Source organism: Mustelus asterias, chromosome 2, assembly GCF_964213995.1.
Source record: "Mustelus asterias chromosome 2, sMusAst1.hap1.1, whole genome shotgun sequence".
NCBI lineage: Eukaryota > Metazoa > Chordata > Chondrichthyes > Carcharhiniformes > Triakidae > Mustelus > Mustelus asterias.
Genome location: NC_135802.1, coordinates 39,384,747 through 39,405,683, shown reverse-complemented (window position 1 = coordinate 39,405,683; position 20,937 = coordinate 39,384,747). Strand labels below are relative to the sequence as shown.

General features: G+C 42.7%; 1 protein-coding gene across 5 annotated transcripts in view; it reads right to left on the bottom strand.

Annotated features, from left to right (window-relative positions):
* mpp7a (MAGUK p55 scaffold protein 7a) overlaps nucleotides 1-20,937 on the bottom strand; it is a 449,393-nt gene that overhangs the window by 259,591 nt on the left and 168,865 nt on the right. For all 5 annotated transcript variants that reach the window (XM_078233768.1, XM_078233807.1, XM_078233798.1 and 2 more), the window contains one exon: nucleotides 17,921-18,112. In XM_078233768.1, the coding sequence (XP_078089894.1) occupies nucleotides 17,921-17,957 (37 nt within the window). In that variant the 5' untranslated portion in view covers nucleotides 17,958-18,112. The remainder of the gene's footprint in view (nucleotides 1-17,920; nucleotides 18,113-20,937) is intronic.

Below are 20,937 nucleotides of genomic sequence, written 5' to 3'. Positions count from 1 at the left end.
TCAATTCTGGTCGCCAGACTACCAGAAGTATGTGGAGGCTTTGGAGAGGGTACAGAAAAGATTTACCAGGATGTTGCCTGGCATGGAGGGCATTAGCTGAGGAGAGGTTGGAGAAACTTGGTTTGTTCTCACTGGAACGACGGAGGTTGAGGGGCGACCTGATAGAAGTCTACAAGATTGAGAGAGGCATGGACAGAGTGGATAGTCAGAAGTTTTTTCCCAGGGTGGAAGAGTCAATTACTAGGGAGCACAGGTATAAGGTGCAAGGGGCAAGGTTTAAAGGAGATGTACAAGACAGATTTGTTACACAGAGAGTAGTGGGTGCTTGGAACTCGTTGCTGGGGGAGGTAGTGGAAGCGGATACTGTAGTGACTTTTAAGGGGCGTCTTGACAAATACATGAATAGGATGGGAATAGTGGGATATGGTCCCCGGAAGGCTAGGGGGTTTAGTTAAGTCGGGCAGCATGGTCGGTGCAGGGTTGGAGGGCCTGTTCCTGTGCTGTAATTTTTGTTGTTCTAAAAGAAAACATTTCTGACAGTGCATCTCCTTCAGTATCCTGCACTGGGATCCCAGCCTTGATAGAGGTTTTTTGATTTGATTCATTTATTCATCGTCCAGCAGAATACCCAGTTTCTGCTGGATTTATTTGAAGGTCCTGCATTCCATAGTCGTAACCACAAGCAAACTTTTACCATGGTTGTGCAAGAGGGGAATGGGGTACCTCGACCTCCCTCCAGGTAACCCTTTCCCTCAAGGAGTCAGGAAGTGGCCAGTGGGTAGCCAAAAGGAGGAGGAATGTCAGGTGCATACCTCAGGGCCTCCACCCAAGGCTCTGAGTGTGCCTGGCCATCTTGATTCCTCTGCGTCTGAAGGGGAATCAAAACCCCATCAACTCCGACTTCTGGGACCACAAAAAGTGCACCTGCTCCAGAGCAGGAGGCCCAAACTAAACAGGGGCCTTTCAAGCCTCAAAGCTCCAGAGGATACCTGTCAAAATCAAAATGAACAGAGCACACTGGTGAGCAGGATGTCTCCTCCCCTGCAGTGGATGTCAGGCGAGCATCTCGGCACACTGTCACAAAAATGTTAAATAAGTAAGTGCTAACCTCACGATGACGGCATAGGTGCATTATCATTGCTGATTATTGAGGCACACTAATTAATGTGCGTATGGTTGCAAGTTAAGGAGGTCTGCAGTTATTTTCATTGTTTGTTCATTTTAAAGCCTGCGCACAACAACCCTCCTTAGGTCGATGTCCCTCCAGAATCACAGGTGTGATGCTTGTATTGCCCTTGTGAGCCAGGTGCGAGAAGCCTCCTACACATGATGCTCCTTTGCTCTTCACATCCTTCTGATCCATTCACCTTTGCCTTGTCAGAACGACAAGTTGGAGTTCCCCTTCACTTATCCAGCTGAGCTGTCCTGCAGCTCTGCCCACCCGATGACCCTACTTCCATCCACCATTTCCATATCTGGACTTTGAGACACCGAGTAGGTCTCAAGCAGCCATGGTGAGTGTTACCTCCAAAGTTGCTTAAATACCTTTTACCCTCACCCAGTTACTGCCGTCCAATAACCATTGCTTCTCCACCCCCACCCCGTGTCACTGTCAACTTCCCTCTGTCACCCCTCCCCATCACCCTTCAGCCCATTATAGTGCGTGTCCAACTGACCTACTTCCTTGAAGAGCCCACTCCAAGTCACTGTTCCAATGCCACCTCCCCAATCCCCTTCAGAAAAAAAGGAAGTAGTGTGGTTCAGGACATGCGGGTTGGAATTCCAGGGGTTGGCGCTTCGATTACTTCAAAATAGTAGTCCTTAGTCTCTACAATCTCAAGTATGTTGGCACTCGACAATGCACTGCGTCTTAATCTGGCCTTGAAACACAATGCAGAATGGATAACGTGTTGTATCTGCTTCAAGGGCACTTACAGGAATCTTTTTGTCCAGGAATGCCTTAGCAGGTGGCTGGAGACATGTTGGGAATAAATGAGGAGTGATTTTGAGTGGCTGGCTTTTGAGCTGCTCCAATGTAACAGATTAGGTCCAGCACCTCCTGCTGGAGTGTATGAAATTTAGCTCCGCTAGAGTTGCCTCTCACTTTGTGCAGTGTGCAGCACTGAGGGAATCCATTAGATGGGGTCCCCTAATGCTTCGTATGCCTTTAGGAGGGCAGCACTCTTTTCATCTATGCATGGGATAGATGGGTTGGTAGCCTCAGGGAATTGTCATGCAGGCTCCGGATGCATGTGAAACACCCCCAGTCAGAGATTCACATGACAACAAGTAAATCACGAGAGCGGATGACCATTTCAGAAGCCGGAGCATGTTATTATTCAGCAAGGATGGCTTGCGTTTTTCAATCAGAGGAACCCAAATACTTCCACCCATTTTTGACTTTCAGGATGGAAAATATTTTTCCTTTCCAAGTTTATAGACCAAGGATAGCAATTTGTGGTATCTGCTGCATCACATAAGGAATTGTTAGTAGCTCATTCAACATATAGTGGCAAGTATGTCCGAGTCTGCAGCAGTCCCTAGAGACCAGGGTGTCAACAAACCTTAAACAATAAATTGCAAACTGTTGGGCTCATCCATTGGTGTTCTCTTAAACATGAAATCCATTATTTCAGCACAAGATTGGCGCTAGGTCTGGTTTGAAATTTGAGGACAATCTTTGTCCTTTGTGGAGGGACAATTGAGGGACAGAATTTAAAAATTGGAGTCTCCAATGATGTGGAGAAATTTCTTCTCCAAGGGTTGTGAAACTGTGGAATCTCTTCTCCAGAGAGTAGTAGAGGTTAGGTCATTGAATGCAATCAAGGCTATTAGATTTTTGATTGACAATGGAGCCAAGGGTTATTGGGGGAGATAAGTCGGTGGAGTTGAGGTCACAATCAGATCCGCCATGATTTTATCCAAGACAAGAGCAGGCTCAAGGGGTATTGTGGCCTACACCTGCTCTAAATTCTTGTGGAACATCAGTTCAACACTGAATAATGATTGCAGCCGATACTCCGGCTGCAACAGCAGAGCAGAACCCAACTTGCTCAATTTTACAGATCCATAGCTAAAAGGATTTTCCTCATGTGCAATGTGGCAATCACACAACTTCTGTTTCCATTGCAGTATTTTAATTGTCAGTAGAAATGTGCAATTTAATATTCTGCCCTGACAAACGCTGGTCTAGCTCCCTCAATGGCAGCCTTCTTCCAGCCAGTTCAGTGATTCGCGTCACTGCAGATTGTGGAAAACTGGCTCCACCTAAATTGGGCAGAAAAATCGCTGTTGCTGCAAATGTTTCTGAACTGTAAAATATTACAGCAATGAAAAGCTTTACTTCTGTTTGATGTTTAACCCCAAGTTAAAATATGTAAGCAGCTGTGTCATTTTTCAATGTGTAGAATCAAGAATCCATCTTGCATTACAGAACTCTGGGAGAAGTCACTGAGACAAGATTCCGCAAGCAAAAGAGCACTCTGTTGTGCCAAGATTATAAAACTTCATAAAGCAGACTGAGTATTAAGTCCTCCCAATCGCACACTCTCATTTAATAAGTAAATCTAGCCATTGATTCAGAAACAGCATTTCACTAGGTGAAAAACTTGAGTTCTGAGACTGGTAATTTCTTGCACACTACAGTGAGTATTTCTGCTGCATTTTAATTTGAGGCAGGGACGGGAGAATTTATTTCATAACAATTGATACGACAAGTTTACACACAAAATGTGGGAAAATACAGTTTTCTTGTAGATTACCCAAATACTATACCTATTATTTCTTTTAAATTTAGAATTTGTAGCTTTAATGGCCAAATATTTCCATGTTATTGGCATGGCATATTCCACAATAAATAGTTTGGTTAAATTTCCGTAGCAGCCCTTCATTAATTCAGAGAGTCATAGACATATACAGCACAGAAACAGGCCCCTCGGCCCAACTCGATCATGCTGACCAGGTTTCCCAAACTGAACTAGTCCCATTTGCCTGTGTTTGGTCCCATCCATGTCCCTGTCCAAATGTCTTTTAAATGTTCTAATTGTACCCACCTCTACCACCTTCTCTTGCAGCTCATTCCATATACATACCACCCTGTGTGTGAAAAGTTTTTCACCTAGTGAAATGCTGTTTCTGAATCAATGGCTAGATTTACTTATTAAATGAGAGTGTGCGATTGGGAGGACTTAATACTCAGTCTGCTTTATGAAGTTTTATAATCTTGGCACAACAGAGTGCTCTTTTGCTTGCGGAATCTTGTCTCAGCGACTTCTCCCAGAGTTCTGTAATGCAAGATGGATTCTTGATTCTACACATTGAAAAATGACACAGCTGCTTACATATTTTAACTTGGGGTTAAACATCAGTTCCCTTTTAAATCTTTTTCCTCTCACCTTAAACCCATGCCCTCTAGTTTTGGACTCCCTTACCCTGAGGAAAACACTTCGGCTATTCATCTTACCTATGCCCCTCATGATTTTAGAAACCTCTATAAGGTCACCCCTCATCCTCCAAATTTCCAGGGAAAAAGTCCCAGCCTATCCAAGCTCTCCTTATAATTCAAACCTTCCGGTCCTGGTAACATCCGTATCAATCTTTTTTGCATCCTTTCCAGTTTAGTAACATCCTTCTTATAACAGGGTGACCAGAATTGTACACAGCATTCCAAATGTGGTCTTATCAATGTCTTGTACAGTTGTAACATAAGGTGTCAACTCCTGTACTCAAATGCTCTGACCGATGAAGGCCAGTGTGCCAAATGCTTTCTTCACCCTGTCTAATTGTGATGCCACTTTCAAAGAACTATGTACCTGCACCCCAAGGTGTCTTTGGTGGAAAACTCTTCCCAGGACCCTACCACAAACTGGTTTGTCTTACCAAAATGCAACACCTCGCATTTATCCAAATTAAACTCCATCTGCCTTACCTCAGCTTACTGGCCCAGTGACAAAATACAGACTTTTTTCAAGCTGCAATATGTAGCTTTTTCTCGGACCAAACAACCTGTAGAACCGTGAGGTAGCAGACGTTGCCCCAACCTGGAAGTTTAAGTGTCCATTAGGAATTTCTTTTTTATGTCATATTTTCAGAAGATTCACCAACAAACCAAAGAAATGGAATTTAATTGCTAATTTTAAAATTTTTGAAGACACATTTGAAAATGACAAATATAGGCAATGAATGAGAACTGCACAATTTGTAAATTAGTCCTACTGCACTTTGGGCCTATTATTCGATGGATTGCATGAAGTTTGGAATAATGCTGGACACACTGTCATGGCACAACGCCATCACATTTTTGTCAACTGAATGTGCTTACAACAATATTCACAAACCTCAGCTCTATTGTGATCAGATTCAGCTCTGAGACTGCCTGTGCCCAGCAAAGTCTGGTACATTATTAGGCAAGGAAAAGACAGGAAAAGGTGCAGCTGAACCCACTCCGCCCTCACCCAAGGTTCACACGAGGATTTGCCAGTGCAGGTTAGTAAAAGGGAGGAAGTCAGGCAGTTTTTATTTTGCCTTTGCGACTGCACAGAATAGAATTGTCGTGAACACAACTGGAATCCCAATGAATACCAGATAACTCCGCAGAGTGTGGAAATTTAGCCCATTTGTACAGTCCCAACTACTAATAGTATTTACCCATTTAGCTTCTCCAGTGATTTACAAAATCACTGGAGAAGCTAAACCCTTATTTCAACTGACCTTTTCACATTTTACTTTGATGATGCAAACTAAAATTAACAGAGGTTACAGCATCAGGTATGCCGCCCAAGTGTGGTAGGCTTGGGAGTTCTCCCAAAAGATTTCAAACACCAAGTTCCTGATTTCAGGTGCAGCCATCAAGGGGAATTGTTATGGGGAGAGAACTTAGGTGATCAGTTCTCACAAGCCTCCAAATGATGCGTTCAACAAGCAGCACTGACAATTGTTCAATACAATGACAGGCTTGACTTATCAAATGGAATTAAATAAACAATTTCAACTTTCACGTTTAAAAAAATTAAACCCTATAACCATTCCCCAGTTTGAATGGAAATTACAGAAGTTGCTCTCAATTTGGAAACACGGGCTCTGCGGCATCACTGACTTCAATCGGTATCCAAGTTATTGTGTGCAATAAAAGCACAAATATGGTTTGAAAATAAAACTGTCAAGCAATTTTTATTTCAGGTACTGCAAACAATTTTTACTACGCATTCCAAGGTCCACTTAAAGACCGAAAACCTGTGCAACGAATCCCCATGTGGTACTAACATTAAAAAATAAACTTCACTGGTGCCTTCCCAATGTCTAACTTCCCTTTCTTTTTAAAGAAAGACCAAGATGATAAAACTGCTCAAGTCTTTATTTGATCTGAAGCACCGTATGGAAAAATTTTAGTAGCTAACAAGAGAATAACTAAAAATTGATAAAAATGTTCCTGCAGTGAGCCATGCAATCGCGCGGCAGGTTCCAGATGTGCAAGATTTTTGACATCAGTATGGAAAAATTTACTGTTAGTCTAGAGAAATTTAATATCACCATTCTTGTCATATCCCTCATAGCTATTAGGCAAGGTCTGTTAAGTTATAAAGCAGGGTTCATGATTTTAAAAAGGCATGGTATTTACGTTTGCTCATTGTTCAAGTGTTAGATGTTTCCATATGGTTCTGAACAAACAAATTCAAACTGCAAGGTAAAAAAAAGTTTGCACTTCATCTTGGATTAGATATTTTTTTAAATGATTTGATTTATTATTGTCACATGTACTGGTAAACAATGGAAAGAACTGTTTCTTGCACGCTATACAGACAATGCAGACCGTACAGAGAGAAGGAAAGGAGAAGGTGCAGAATGTAGTGTTACATTCAAAACTAGGGTGTAGAGAAAGATCAACTTAATGCGAGGTAGGTCCATTCAAAAGTCTGATGGCAGCAGGGAAGAAGCTGTTCTTGAGTCGGTTGGTACGCGATCTCAGACTTTTGTATCTTTTTCCCGAAGGAAGAAGGTGGAGGAGAGAGTGTCCGGGGTACGTGGGGTCCTTAATTCTGCTGGCTGCTTTTCTGCAGTAGCGGGAAGTGTAGACAGAGTCAATGGATGGGAGGCTGGTTTAAGAACATAAGAAATAGGAGCAGGAGTAGGCCATCTAGCCCCTCGAGCCTGCCCCGCCATTCAATAAGATCATGGCTGATCTGAAGTGGATCAGTTCCACTTACCCGCCTGATCCCTATAACCCCTAATTCCCTTACCGATCAGGAATCCATCTATCCGTGATTTAAACATATTCAACGAGGTAGCCTCCACCACTTCAGTGGGCAGAGAATTCCAGAGATTCACCACCCTCTGAGAGAAGAAGTTCCTCCTCAACTCTGTCCTAAACTGACCCCCCTTTATTTTGAGGCTGTGCCCTCTAGTTCTAGTTTCCTTTCTAAGTGGAAAGAATCTCTCCACCTCTACCCTATCCAGCCCCTTCATTATCTTATAGGTCTCTATAAGATCCCCCCTCAGCCTTCTAAATTCCAACGAGTACAAACCCAATCTGCTCGGTCTCTCCTCATAATCAACACCCCTCATCTCTGGTATCAACCTGGTGAACCTTCTCTGCACTCCCTCCAAGGCCAATATATCCTTCCGCAAATAAGGGGACCAATACTGCACACAGTATTCCAGCTGTGGCCTCACCAATGCCCTGTACAGATGCAGCAAGACATCTCTGCTTTTATATTCTATCCCCCTTGCGATATAGGCCAACATCCCATTTTCCTTCTTGATCACCTGTTGCACCTGCAGACTGGGTTTTTGCGTCTCATGCACAAGGACCCCGAGGTCCCTCTGCACAGCAGCATGTTGTAATTTCTTTCCATTTAGATAATAATCCAATTTGCTATTATTTCTTCCAAAGTGAATAACCTCGCATTTGTTAACGTTATACTCCATCTGCCAGATCCTCGCCCACTCAGCCTGTCCAAATCTCTCTGCAGACCTTCTACGCCCGCCACACGATTCACTTTTCCACTTATCTTTGTGTCGTCTGCAAACTTTGTTACCCTACACTCAGTCCCCTCCTCCAGATAGTCTATATAAATGGTAAATAGTTGAGGCCCCAGTACCGATCCCTGCGGCACGCCACTAGTTACCATCCGCCAACCGGAAAAGCACCCATTTATTCCGACTCTCTGCTTCCTGTTGGATAGCCAATCCCCAATCCACACTAACACCCTACCCCCAACTCCGCGTGACCCAATCTTCTTCAGCAACCTTTTGTGAGGCACCTTATTAAACGCCTTTTGGAAATCCAAAAACACCGCATCCACCGGTTCCCCTCCGTCAACCGCACTGGTCAGATCTTCATAAAAACCCAACAAGTTCGTCAAGCACGACTTTCCCCTCATGAATCCATGCTGCTTAATCGAACCATTCTTATCCAGATGGCCTGCTATTTCTTCTTTAATGATGGATTCCAGCATTTTCCCAACTACAGACTTTAAGCTAACCGGCCTGTAGTTATCCGCCTTTTGTCTATTTCCTTTTTTAAACAGCGGCGTAACATTAGCCGTTTTCCAATCCGCCGGCACTCCCCCAGAATCCAACGAATTTTGATAAATAACCACTAACGCATCCGCTATTACCTCTGCCATTTCTTTCAGTACCCTGGGATGCATTCCATCCGGGCCCGGGGACTTGTCCACCTTCAGTCCCGTTAGTCTACCAAGCACTGCCTCCCTGGTAATGGATTGGGCTACTTGCACAGCCTTTGTCATTTCTTGCAGTCTTGGTCACAGCAGTAGCCATACCAAGCTGTGATACATCAGGAAAGGATGCTTTCTATGATGCATCTGTAAAATTGTTGAGAATCGTAGTGGACATGCTGAATTTCCTTTGCCTCCTGAAAAAGTAGAGGTGTTGGTGTGCTTTTTTAACTATAGCATCAGCATGGAGGGACCAGGAAAGCATGTTGGTGGTCTGGACGCCGAGAAACCTGAAGTTCTCGACCATTTCTACTTCATCCTCTTTGATGTAGACAGGGGCATGTCCTCCACTACACTCCCTGAAGTCGATGACTATCTCCTTCGTTTTGTTGACATTGAGGGAGAGATTATTGTCGTCGCACCAGTTCACCAGGTTCTCTCTTTCCTGTACCCCGTCCTATCACTGTTTGAGATCTAACCCACTATGGTGGCGTCATCAGCAAATGCCTTTATAAAGTGCAATCAGGACCACAACACATACATTTAAAGTTTGATAAAGCAAGATTTTTGTGTTTTTAATTCATCCATGTGAAGTGGGCATCACTGGCATTTATTGTCCATCCCTAACTGCTCTCAAGAAGTTGATGACGAGCTGGTTTCTTGTACCTCTGCAGCAGAACTTCAGCCGTTAGGTAGTCAGTTCCAGGATTTTGGCACAATGATGAAAGAATAGTGATACTTTTCCAAGTCAGAATGGAATGTAACTTGGAAGGGAACTTACAGAAGGTGGAATTCCTGCACATCTAAGGCCCTCACCCTTTGAGACGATCCAAATTGCAAGTTTGGCAAGTGCTGTCAAAGGACGCTCCTAGCAAATTGCTGCTGTGCATCCCAGTTGCTGGGAAGAACGTAGCCACGGCACACCAGTTAAAAAAAGTGAATATTTAAGTTGGTGGATGGGGTGCCAATCTTGCTTGTCCTGGATGGTGTACAGTTTCTTCAATGTTGTTTGAGCTGCATTCATCCAGGCAAATGGGGCCATACTATTAACTTGTGGCTGGCAGATGGTGGAAAGATTTGGGGGAAATCAGAGGTAAATCACTCACTGCCAAATACCCATGACTTATTCCTGTTGCCAGAGGATTTAGTGTGACTGGAACAGTCAAATTGCTACTTAGTGGTGAAACTCCAGCATGTTGATGGCGAAAGATTTAGCGATTTACAACAATCTGAAGGCCCTAACTGCTTTAAGAAGATGACCACCATCCCGGTACCCAAGGTAAACCAAGCAGCGTGCCTCAATGTCTATCGTCCGGTGGCTCTGACATCCATCATTATGAAGTGCTTTGAAAGGCACGAATCAATTCCAGCCTCCCGGACTACCTGGATCCACAACAGTTTGCCAACCAGCGCAACAGGTCCACAGCAGACGCCATTTCCTTGGCCTCACACTCAACCCTGGAACACCTAGATAACAAAGACACCTATGTCAGACTCCTATTTATTGACCACAGCTCAGCCTTCAACACTATTATTCCCATGAAACTCATGTCCAAACTTTGTGGCCTGGACTTCAGCTCCTCACTCTGCGACTGGATCCTGAACTTCCTAACTCACAGACCGCAATCAGTAAGGATAAGCAACAACACCTCCTTCACGATCATCCTCAACACCGGTGCCCCACAAGGCTGTGTTCTCAGCCCCCTACTATACTCCTTATACACCTATGACTGTGTGGCCAAATTCCCCCCCCAATTCGATTTTCAAGTTTGCTGATGACATCACTGCAGTGGGACAGATCTCAAACAATGATGAGACAGAGTTCAAGAATGAGATGGAGAATCTGGTGAACTGGTGCAGCAACAATAACCTCAATGTCAACAAAACGAAGGAGATTGTCATCGACTTCAGGAAGCATAGAGGAGAACATACCCGTCTACATCAACGGGGAAGAAATAGAAAGGGTCAAGAGCTTCAAGGTTTTAGGTGTTCAGATCACCAACAACCTGTTCTGATCCCCCCATGCTAGCACTATAGTTACGAAAGCCAACCAATGCCTCTACTTTCTCAGAAGACTAAGAAAATTTGGCAAATCAGCTACAACTCTCACCAACTTTTACAGATGCACCACAGAAAGCATTCTTTCTGGTTGTATCACAGGTTGGTATGGCTCCTGCTCTGCCCAAGACTGCAAGGAACTATGAAAGGTCGTGAATGTAGCCCAATCCATCATGCAAACCAGCCTCCCATCTATTGACTCTGTCTACACTTCCCGCTGCCTCAGCAAAGCAGCCAGCATAATTAAGGACCCCATGCACCCCGGACATTCTCTCTTCCACCTTCTTCCGTCGGGAAAAAGATATAAAAGTCTGAGGTCACGTACCAACTGACTCAAGAACAGCTCCTTCCCTGCTGCTGTCAGACTTTTGAATGGACCTACCTTGCATTAAGTTGATCTTTCTCTACACCCCAGCTATGACTGTAACACTACATTCTGTATCTCTCCTTTCCTTCTCTATGAACGGTATGCTTTGTCTGTACAGCGCCCAAGAAACAATACTTTTCACTGTATGCTAATACATGTGGCAATAATAAATCAAATCAAAATTCTAATGCTGTTGAATGCAGGATGCTAATGGTGAAAGATTCAGCAATTGTAATGCTATTGAATGTCAAGAGGTGGCTGTTAAACTCTCTTGTTGGAGATGGCCTGCACTTGTGTGACACAATTTTTTCTTGTCACTTATTAACCGAAGCCTGAACATTGTCCAGGCCTTGCTTTATTTAGACATGGGTTGCTTCATTATCTGAGTTGCAAATGGAACTGAATACTGTGCAATCATGAATGCACATTCTTCTTCTCACCTTGTCAAGAAAGAAAACCATTGATGAAGCGGCTGAAAGTGGCTGGTCCAAGTCAACTTTCCCGAGGAACTCCTGAAGCAAAGTCCTGGGACTGAGATGATTGGCTTAAAATAACTACCTTCCTTTGTGCTTGCTATGACTTGGCCAGTGGAGATTTTTCTCCTAATTCCCATTGAGTTTGAGGTGATCAACTCTGCTTGATGTAACACTCAGTCAAGAGCAGTTTCTCTCCCCTCAACTCTGAAATTCAACTTTGTCCAGGCTTGGACCAAGGCTGCAATGAGATCTGGAAGCAAATGACCTTTAATTTAGCATTTACCTGCTATGTTCCAGCATCATGAGGATGGGATATTCACAGAGCCAACTTCTCCTGTTAATTCATTAATTGTCCTACACAATTCACAACTGGATGTGGTAGAATTGGAGAGCTTTTTTCTGATTTGCTGATTCTGAGACCAATTAGCTCTGTCCATAGCAAGCTGCTTGCATTGTTTGGTGCCCTGTGTGGTAGCTTCATCAGATCGGTATTTCATTTTTGGGTGTATCTGGAAGTCGCCCTGTCATGTTATTTATAATCTTCATTGAACCTGATAATAATGGTGATGTGAGGAACATGCTGGACCAAGAGTTTACAGATTGTGGTAGAATACAATTCTTTTCTTCACGGCAGGCCACAGCACCTCCATGATGTCAGGTTTTAAGCTGATAAATTTGTTCTGAATTCATTCTATTTAGTCGGGTGGTTGTGTATAACAATACAATGGAGGCTGCATGACAGCAGGAAGGCTTAGTCTTCACTAGGACTCAATGGTTACTTTGAGTAAAACAACATGGACAAATGCATCTGCATCAGGTAAATTGATGCGGATAAGGTCAAGTATATTTACTCCAATGTTGGCTTTCTCACCACCCTCCATGGGCCTAGTCGGGCAACTATGTCCTTCAGAATCCAAGCAAATTGGTCAAAAATTGTGCTACCGAGCTACATTTGATTACTGAGATTGAAACCCTGACCTAGAGTACACTCTGTATGCTTCCTACCTTCAGTGCACCTTCCAACTGGGGTTCAACATGACCCTCAGCTGAAAGCATCTTCATCAGTAGTGGCAAGTTCCCTTCTAAGCCACACACCACCCTGACTTGGAACTATACTGCCATTCCTTCACTGTCGCTGGGTCAAAATCCAGAAACACTCTTTCTTATATCACTATGGATATCTTTACAGCACATGGACTGCAGTGGTTCAAGGCAGCGGCTCAACACAACCTTCTCAAGAACAATGGGCATTAAATGCTGGCCTCGTCAGTGAAAGCCACATCCTATTAAAGAATAATCCAAAAAAGATATTTGACTTGATGCCATGGGCATTCATGATGGCCAGAGTCAATGTTGGGGTGAGAACCTGAGATGGGTCATTCCATGTCAAATATATACCAAGGTGCCACCAATTCTGTTGTATCTGTCCTGCCATGGGGCAGTCTGTGGGACACAGCTCTCTCAATTTTGGCAGAAGCTGTCAGATATTTTTGAGTGGGGCTTTGCACAGTTGGCAGAGCTAGGTGTGCCTTTTTGATGTACAGTGTTAATTGTGTCTCAATCGACGTGAATTGTGTTCAGGTGGTGGGCATTAACTGGAGACTCAACAATACTCGTAGGAGCAGTGGTTGTTGGCTTATGTGCATGATATGTAATGTGCGTCTGTGTAAATAAAAGCTTGCCAGTCCATGAAGGCTAGGCTCATTGTTCAATTTTTCATTACCTGGCTGTCTGAGTTTTAACATCCATTGCGTAAGTCAATGTCAAGTGGTCCATCTGTGTTTTTTTTATTGCACTATGTTTGATTCAATGAGTGCTTGACAGACTATTTCAGAGAGTAGTTAAGAGTCAGCCACATTGAATCATAGAATCCCTACAGTACAGAAGGAGGCCATTCAGCCCATCGAGTCTGTACTGAACACAATCCCACCCGTAAACCCTCACATTTACCCTGCTAATCCCCCTGACACTAGGGTTAATTTAGTATGGTCAATCAACCCAACCCGCACATCTTTGGACTGTGGGAGGAAACCGGAGCACCCGGAGGAAACCCACGCAGACTCGGGGAGAATGTACAAACTCCACACAGATAGTGACCCCGAGGCTGGAACTGAACCTGGGTCCCTGGAGCTGTGAAGCAGCAGTGCTAACCACTGTGCCACTGTGCCACCCCAGGTGTAGCTCTGCAGTCACACATATCCCAGCCTGGATAAGGAAAGCAAATTTCCTTCCAAAGGGGACACTGGTGAACCAGATGGGTTAAGACCAGCTTTTTTTATTCCAGATTTATTTAATTAACAGAATTTAAATTTTCCAGCAACTATGTTTGAATTTGAACCCATGTCTCTGGATCATCAGTCCAGACCTTTGGGTTACGAGCCCAATAAGCTATCCACTGTGCTACCAGGCCCAATAATAGTCCACCCAAGGTAAATATTCACAAAATTAGCAGAAAAGCAAAGAAATGCATATCTTTCTGCCAGACTAATAATATAAAATTTTATAGTGTTAATAAAAAACAGGCACACAGCATGCCCCCAAACTCCATCCAGTTGAGTTAGCATAATGCACAGTAGTAGTCTTTTCGTTTATGTTATTCTAATAGCAGCTACTATATTAATTTTGTTTTAAAGTTGTGGTTTCGAAGGAAAACAGGGACAAGGACCTGACATTTGAACACCAAGTCTCAGCACAATGATGTAGGTTTGCTTCCATTTAGATAGAAAAAGTTGCAAATGCTGTAAATTTTTGGAAAGAAAACACCTGATCCTCCTTGGACTAAAAAGTGCAGTATACATGCAACTAGTTTTCTTTTTAATTCTTCAAAGTTATTTAAGGATATTTAACATCTGTTTTCTCAGGAGTAGCTGTTTAGGAGCTTGGCCTAAGTTTACAGAAGCTAAAGCACTAACAGTCATTTCGAACATACTTAATTGAAAGCCATAGCCATTGGAAAAACATCAGAAAAGATCCATTTACCTGTACTTTGGACTTAGTTTCCATGATCAAATACTGCTCCTCAAATAGGACAAGAACTGCAGTTCAATAGACAATAGTCGGTATTCACACTGGAGAGGGACAGTGTTGTTGAGGGGAGTACTGAGATGTAGGCTGTTGGACTGGATGGGATTGATGTTCATAAGGAGGAGGTGTTAGCAATTCTGGAAAGGGTAAAAATAGATAAGTCCCCTGGGCTGGATGGGATTTATCCTAGGATTCTCTGGGAGGCTAGAGAGGAGATTGCAGAGCCTTTGATCTTTGGGTCGCCATTGTCTACAGGAACAGTGCCAGAAGACTGGAGGATAGCAAATGTTGTCCCCTTGTTCAAGAAGGGGAGTAGGGACAACCCTGGTAATTATAGACCGGTGAGCCTTACTTCTGTTGTGGGCAAAGTATTGGAAAGGATTATAAGAGATAGGATTTATAATCACCTAGAAAGGAATAATTTGATTAGGGATAGTCAGCATGGTTTTGTGAAGGGTAGGTCGTGCCTCACAAACCTTATTGAGTTCTTTGAGAAGGTGACCAAAGAGGTGGTTGAGGGTAAAGCGGTTGATGTGGTGTATATGGATTTCAGCAAAGCGTTTGATAAGGTTCCCCATGGTAAGTTTTTGCAGAAAATACGGACACATGGGATTGAGGGTGATTTAGTGGTTTGGATCAGGAATTGGCTAGCTGGAAGAAAACATAGGGTGGTGGTTGATGGGAAATATTCATCATGGAGTTCAGTTACTAGTGGTGTACCGCAAGGATCTGTTTTGGGGCCACTGCTGTTTGTCATTTTTATTAATGACCTGGATGAGGGCGTGGAAGGATGGATTAGTAAATTTGCGGATGACACTAAAGTCGGTGGAGTTGTAGACAGTGCGAAGGGAAGTGGCAGGTTACAGAGGGACATAGATAAGCTGCAGAGCTGGGCTGAGAGGTGGCAAATGGAGTTTAATGCGGAAAAGTGTGAGGTGATTCACTTTGGAAGGAGTAACAGGAATACTGGGCTAATGGAAAGATACTTGGTCGTGTGGATGAACAGAGGAATCTGGGTGTCCATGTGCATTGATCCCTGAAAGTTGGCACCCAGGTTGATAGGGTTGTTAAGAAGGCGTACGGAGTGTTAGCTTTTATTGGTAGAGGGATTGAGTTTCGGAGCCAGGTCATGCTGCAACTGTACAAAACTCTGGTGCGGCCGTATTTGGAGTATTGCGTACAGTTCTGGTCGCCGTATTATAAGAAAGATGTGGAAGTGTTGGAAAGGGTGCAAAGGAGATTTACCAGGATGTTGCCTGGTATGGTGGGAAAATCGTATGAGGAAAGGCTGAGGGGCTTGAGGTTGTTTTCGTTAGAGAGAAGAAGGTTAAGAGGTGACTTAATAGAGGCATACAAGATGATCAAAGGATTAGATAGGGTGGATAGTGAGAGCCTTTTTCCTCGGATGGTGTTGGCTAGCACGAGGAGACATAGCTTTAAATTGAGGGGTGAGAGATATAGGACAGATGTTAGAGGTAGGTTCTTTACTCAGAGTAGTAAAGGCGTGGAATGCCCTGCCTGCAGCAGTGGTCGACTCGTCAACTTTGGGAGCGTTCAAGTGGTTATTGGATAAACATATGGATGATATTGGAATAGTGTAGATTAGAGGGGCTTTAGATTGGTACCACTGATCGGCGCAACATCGAGGGCCGAAGGGCCTGTACATCGAGGGCCGAAGGGCCTGTACTGCGCTGTAATGTTCTATGTTCTATGTTCCATAATATTCCAAATAACAATTATTTGAAGTTGAATTTTAGGAATACATGAATCTCAACTTGAATTATTTTGATACCATGGAGGACAAAATTAACTTCCAGCTGCCTGGTTTACACTCCTATGACCTCCAAATTTGGAATTGCAAACTGTTTCACTCCATTTGAGCCAGAGGTATATTCGATGCCATACTGACTCAGGTGACTTAGTCACCCAGAATGCTTGCTTGGACCAAGTATTATGCTCCTTAAATACACAAATGAGGGCCTATGCCAGTTATAGGACACTAAGGGCGCAACTCTCCCAAACAATTTTGAAGTGTGATATCCACTGGGAAATTGGCGTGATCCTGATCCAGTCCACCCATCCTTCAACATTCTTTTTGAGCTTGGGGTGAGTTGCACCATGAATCAGATGTACGGGACCTAAAGATACCGGCAAGGACGGCTCCTCAGAGATTGGGGCGTCTTTCAGATTAAGGCCACAGACTCCTCCTCGCCTTCTTGCTGGCAATGGAATTTTCAACAGATAATCAACTTAATCCTCTTTTTTTTAAGTTTCTGAAGCACGATCAAAGCTCTTGGTACTTACAACTGACTCCTGCAATCTTACTGTATGTAAAATCCCAAACAGCCTGCTCTGAAACAAGTGTAACTGTGGATATGTTGTCATATATCTGCGTAACAAATTGCATAGGGAAGTCTCACAAACTGAGGACACATTAGTACTCTTAATTAAGTTCTTGCTTAGTCAGATTTTACCTTTTTTTAAGCAAGATTGGCTGATGTGGAGATGTTGCACAAACTGATTTCGTGTGCTTCTGATGAGAAGGGCAGTTGAGAATTTTATATATGGCATAACTTATGTGGAGACTCCCTCTTCAAATATCAACCTTTGAAAAATGTTGTGCAAGATCTAGAATAAAAATTAACAGCCCTTCTCATCAAAAGCACACAAGGTCAGTCTCTGTAACCTCTCCATATTAGACAATCTTGGTTTTAGAAATATTAAAATCTAACATAAAACAGACACGCGCACAGAAGGGAGTGAGAAGGGCTGTTTATTTCAGAGACTTCGCTGCAAAGGGAGGGAATGTGGATAAAAAGAGGGAAAAAAAATTTCAACTGAGCTGCAAAGATACACAGAACATAAACACTTAAGTGCGACAGCGTCCTGAGTATTCTTGTATTGATCGGCAAGTCACTTTCACAGATGTTTGAAATGAATCTGGATCACAAAAACATTTTATATACACCAGAAGAATTACGAACATTAAACTGTAAAGGTGAAAAAACCCAAGGGAAGCTACTGAAAGCACTGCATCACTTCCTCTGCATCTCAACAGCTCACTGTATTTATTGTCCATGGCTTGAGCATGATACAATCAGGTGCAGGCACCAACAACAAAGTCTGTGAAACAGATGTCAGGTTCCTTCCTTGAGAAATAAATCCCACTGCATTGCTCTAAATCAGTAATCCTTCAGAATTTAGAGTTTTCTTTTGATCTATTCTCCCTCCTCCCCGTGAAGCAACATTACACAATGATAATCATGGTAAAACACAAGTTAAAACCAGGAGGTTCCCAATCTCAAGTGGAGTTACCATACCTGTATCATTTCCAGATCCTGTTGATAATGCTGGCATGATTACTTCAGCAAAATGTCACGCAGGAATATCACGTAAGCACTCAGCAGCGAGGAAAGATTATTTGCAGGCCAGGTCAGTCAATGTTCTTGTGTTCGCTCAAGCCCACCAATGCCAACTTGTCAGCGAAGGTTTACGTCATTTGTACTTGTTCTCTGGATGGAATAATAATTTTACAATCAAACCATGACTCAGTGAAATGTATTTTTCTCTATCTTACATGTAAAATAATGCTTGGAGTTCAAACTTAGACAATGACCATCCCCTTTGCCACACAACAGATCAGTAGAGAAATGAACAGTTTGTCACAGATAATAATGGCTATTCCAAAATCTACAGCCCAGAACCCGAACACTTAAGAGTTCATCATACTCTGGGCTGGCAGAACATGCCAGAAAAAAATATAATTGAAATGGAACGCTTATTAAAACATTCTATGTATTGAATGGAAATTGTTTCCATGCGGTAGTGAATTTATGCACTGCAGATGGCAAATTATCAGAACTTACTCTACTTAACAATTGATACCGAGAACAAGGCTCAACTGTTCAGCCACGCATGGTCAAATCACTACTGTGTAATCTGTACTTCATAACTACCCATTGGTGGTCATCCATGTATTTTGGTTCTTTGTAGTTCTTTCCTTTATCAAATAGTTATCTGCGCATTTCATGTCTTGTAACTGACATGACTGCAATCAGTGTTTTCCTGAATTTTCATAATTGGTTCCCCACTGCCTCCAAAATGTCATCCTTGTACACACCAAGCTCTTCATTACATCTTGATTGTGCAGAAATCAAGACATTAGATAGTTTCCCACTTGCCCCGTTCTTTCAAATTTGTGCAATTGCTGATCTCTTTAATGTTTTCTCTCTATAATCCTCAGCCTTCTTAAAATTCATTGGCATTACCTCAAATTACTTCTAATTCGCATTAGTCTACTTTTGACCCTTTTTAAACTTGAAATTGAGTCCAGTACACTCAACCTTGGCCTTCCAACAGCTTGTTAATTTTTTTTAAACTTACATGAACTATGAGCGCTTGGTTTGTTACAAAGATGTTTCTTCCACCCTAGCCATTTTAATTTTAAAACATTCAATATTTTTCCAAGTGTGAACACATGGAATGCATACTGCAGCTAATTATCTACAAAGGTTAGGCAAAAATTTGAAAAAAAAGATTAGGATTATAGTACAAAGCTCCAGATGACTGATGACCAGTGACACAGGTGCGACGTGCTAAGTTGCTTCTTGTTATATATCTACGTCTTAGCAAAATTCTGATATCCACACACACACTTCCTGTTGATAAAATCTTAAAAATATAAACTAAACATTAAAATAAAACTTTAAATTTAAAATATTACTTATTTAATAACACAAAACATGTGTTTTTTTAAATTAAATTCAAAGAAAGCCCATAGAATGTAGGGTAAACTAATGGTATGGATACAAAATTGGCTTATTGACAGGAAGCAAAAGGGGTGGTGGATGGATTTTTTCTGCCTGGGAAGTGGGTGTTCCCTGACAGTCAATTTCAGGTCCATTACTCTCCAATGTTTCTAAGAAACCTCGGCTACAAAATTTGGCAAAGTAATAGTGATGTGGATAGTTATGGACTTTAGGATGACAAAGACAGTACGGTGCAATGGCAGAAGCATGACAGCTGCAGTCCAAAGTAGAGAAGTCTGAAGTGAGGCACTTCACAAGGACTAATCGTAATAACAGTATGCTATAAATGGCACAACGTTACAAAGTGTATCTGAGGAGAGGTGAATCCACATAGGGTTTCAATGGCGGTTAAGAAAGCAGAAATGTTGCGAGAGGTTAAGAAGAGATTATGCAACAACTTTGTAACTTGATGCTTCGGCTTCAGCTGGAGCAAAAACTAAAAATGCTGGAAATAATCAGTGGGTCAGGCAGCATCTGTGGAGAGAAGCAGAGTTAACGGGGAAATTTTCCGACCTCATTGCGCAAATCATGTCAATCCCAGAAAATTGCATGATGGCCTAACAACGGTTTTTATACCCGGTGCCAAACCGTTTGCAATCGTCCCGATCTCCTTCTACTGGTGCAAACTGAATCGCACCCAAAGTAGTATTTAAATATGCTTAGCCCATTGGAATTTCCCAGCTTCTGATCCTCTGGCTCAGGACAAGCCTGGCAAGAATCACCACTGATCTCCATTAGCGGAAACCAGGTGTGATGGCTACGCCAGGGGGCTCGGGGGCCATTGAAGCCTCCAGGTGGTCGGAACATGGCTGGCCAGTATATGGGAGAGAAGAGAACACGTAACTGGAAAGGTAATGGGTTAAGTGACATAGTGCGAGGAAGGATGTAGGGGATAAGGAAGCGGAATTTGCTACAGGCCATATTTCCCCTGAAACTCCTTCCTAAATGCAGTGTACAGTTGGTGAATAACCTTCACCATGCCTCACATTCAAAATGGTATAAAAAAGTAAAGAAACAGAAGAAGATACAGCGAAACAAAAATAAATGAGAGAGAGAAAAGCCAAAGAGAACAGAAAGAAACAGGACCACAAAAGCAAACAAAGAAAGAATAACATGAAGCCAACATGAACAAGCATGTTTGATGCCATGGAAAATACATTTTTAAAAATATATTAACACAAAATATAAAGGCACATATGTATATAAATATGAAAGATCGGAATGACAGGTTTCCTCACATCCCGAGCTGTCTGGAGAACAAAATATTGAAACTCAAGTTACTTTCCATGGATAATGTTTTTCTGGTTCTCGGAGCTTCGGAACCACAGTGTTCCAGGAAGCATTTGACATCTGCAGCGACGTTTAGCACTCTAACTTCCATCCTGACCCATTACCTTATTTTCGGAATGAGCTCATCAACATAGCAAAAACTGTTCTTGTTTCAAGTCTTTTACATATAGCTACTCTTTTGGAGGAGTTAAAGTTGCTTGTGATCACTAATATTCCTTGAGGCTTGTTTATTTTGTATT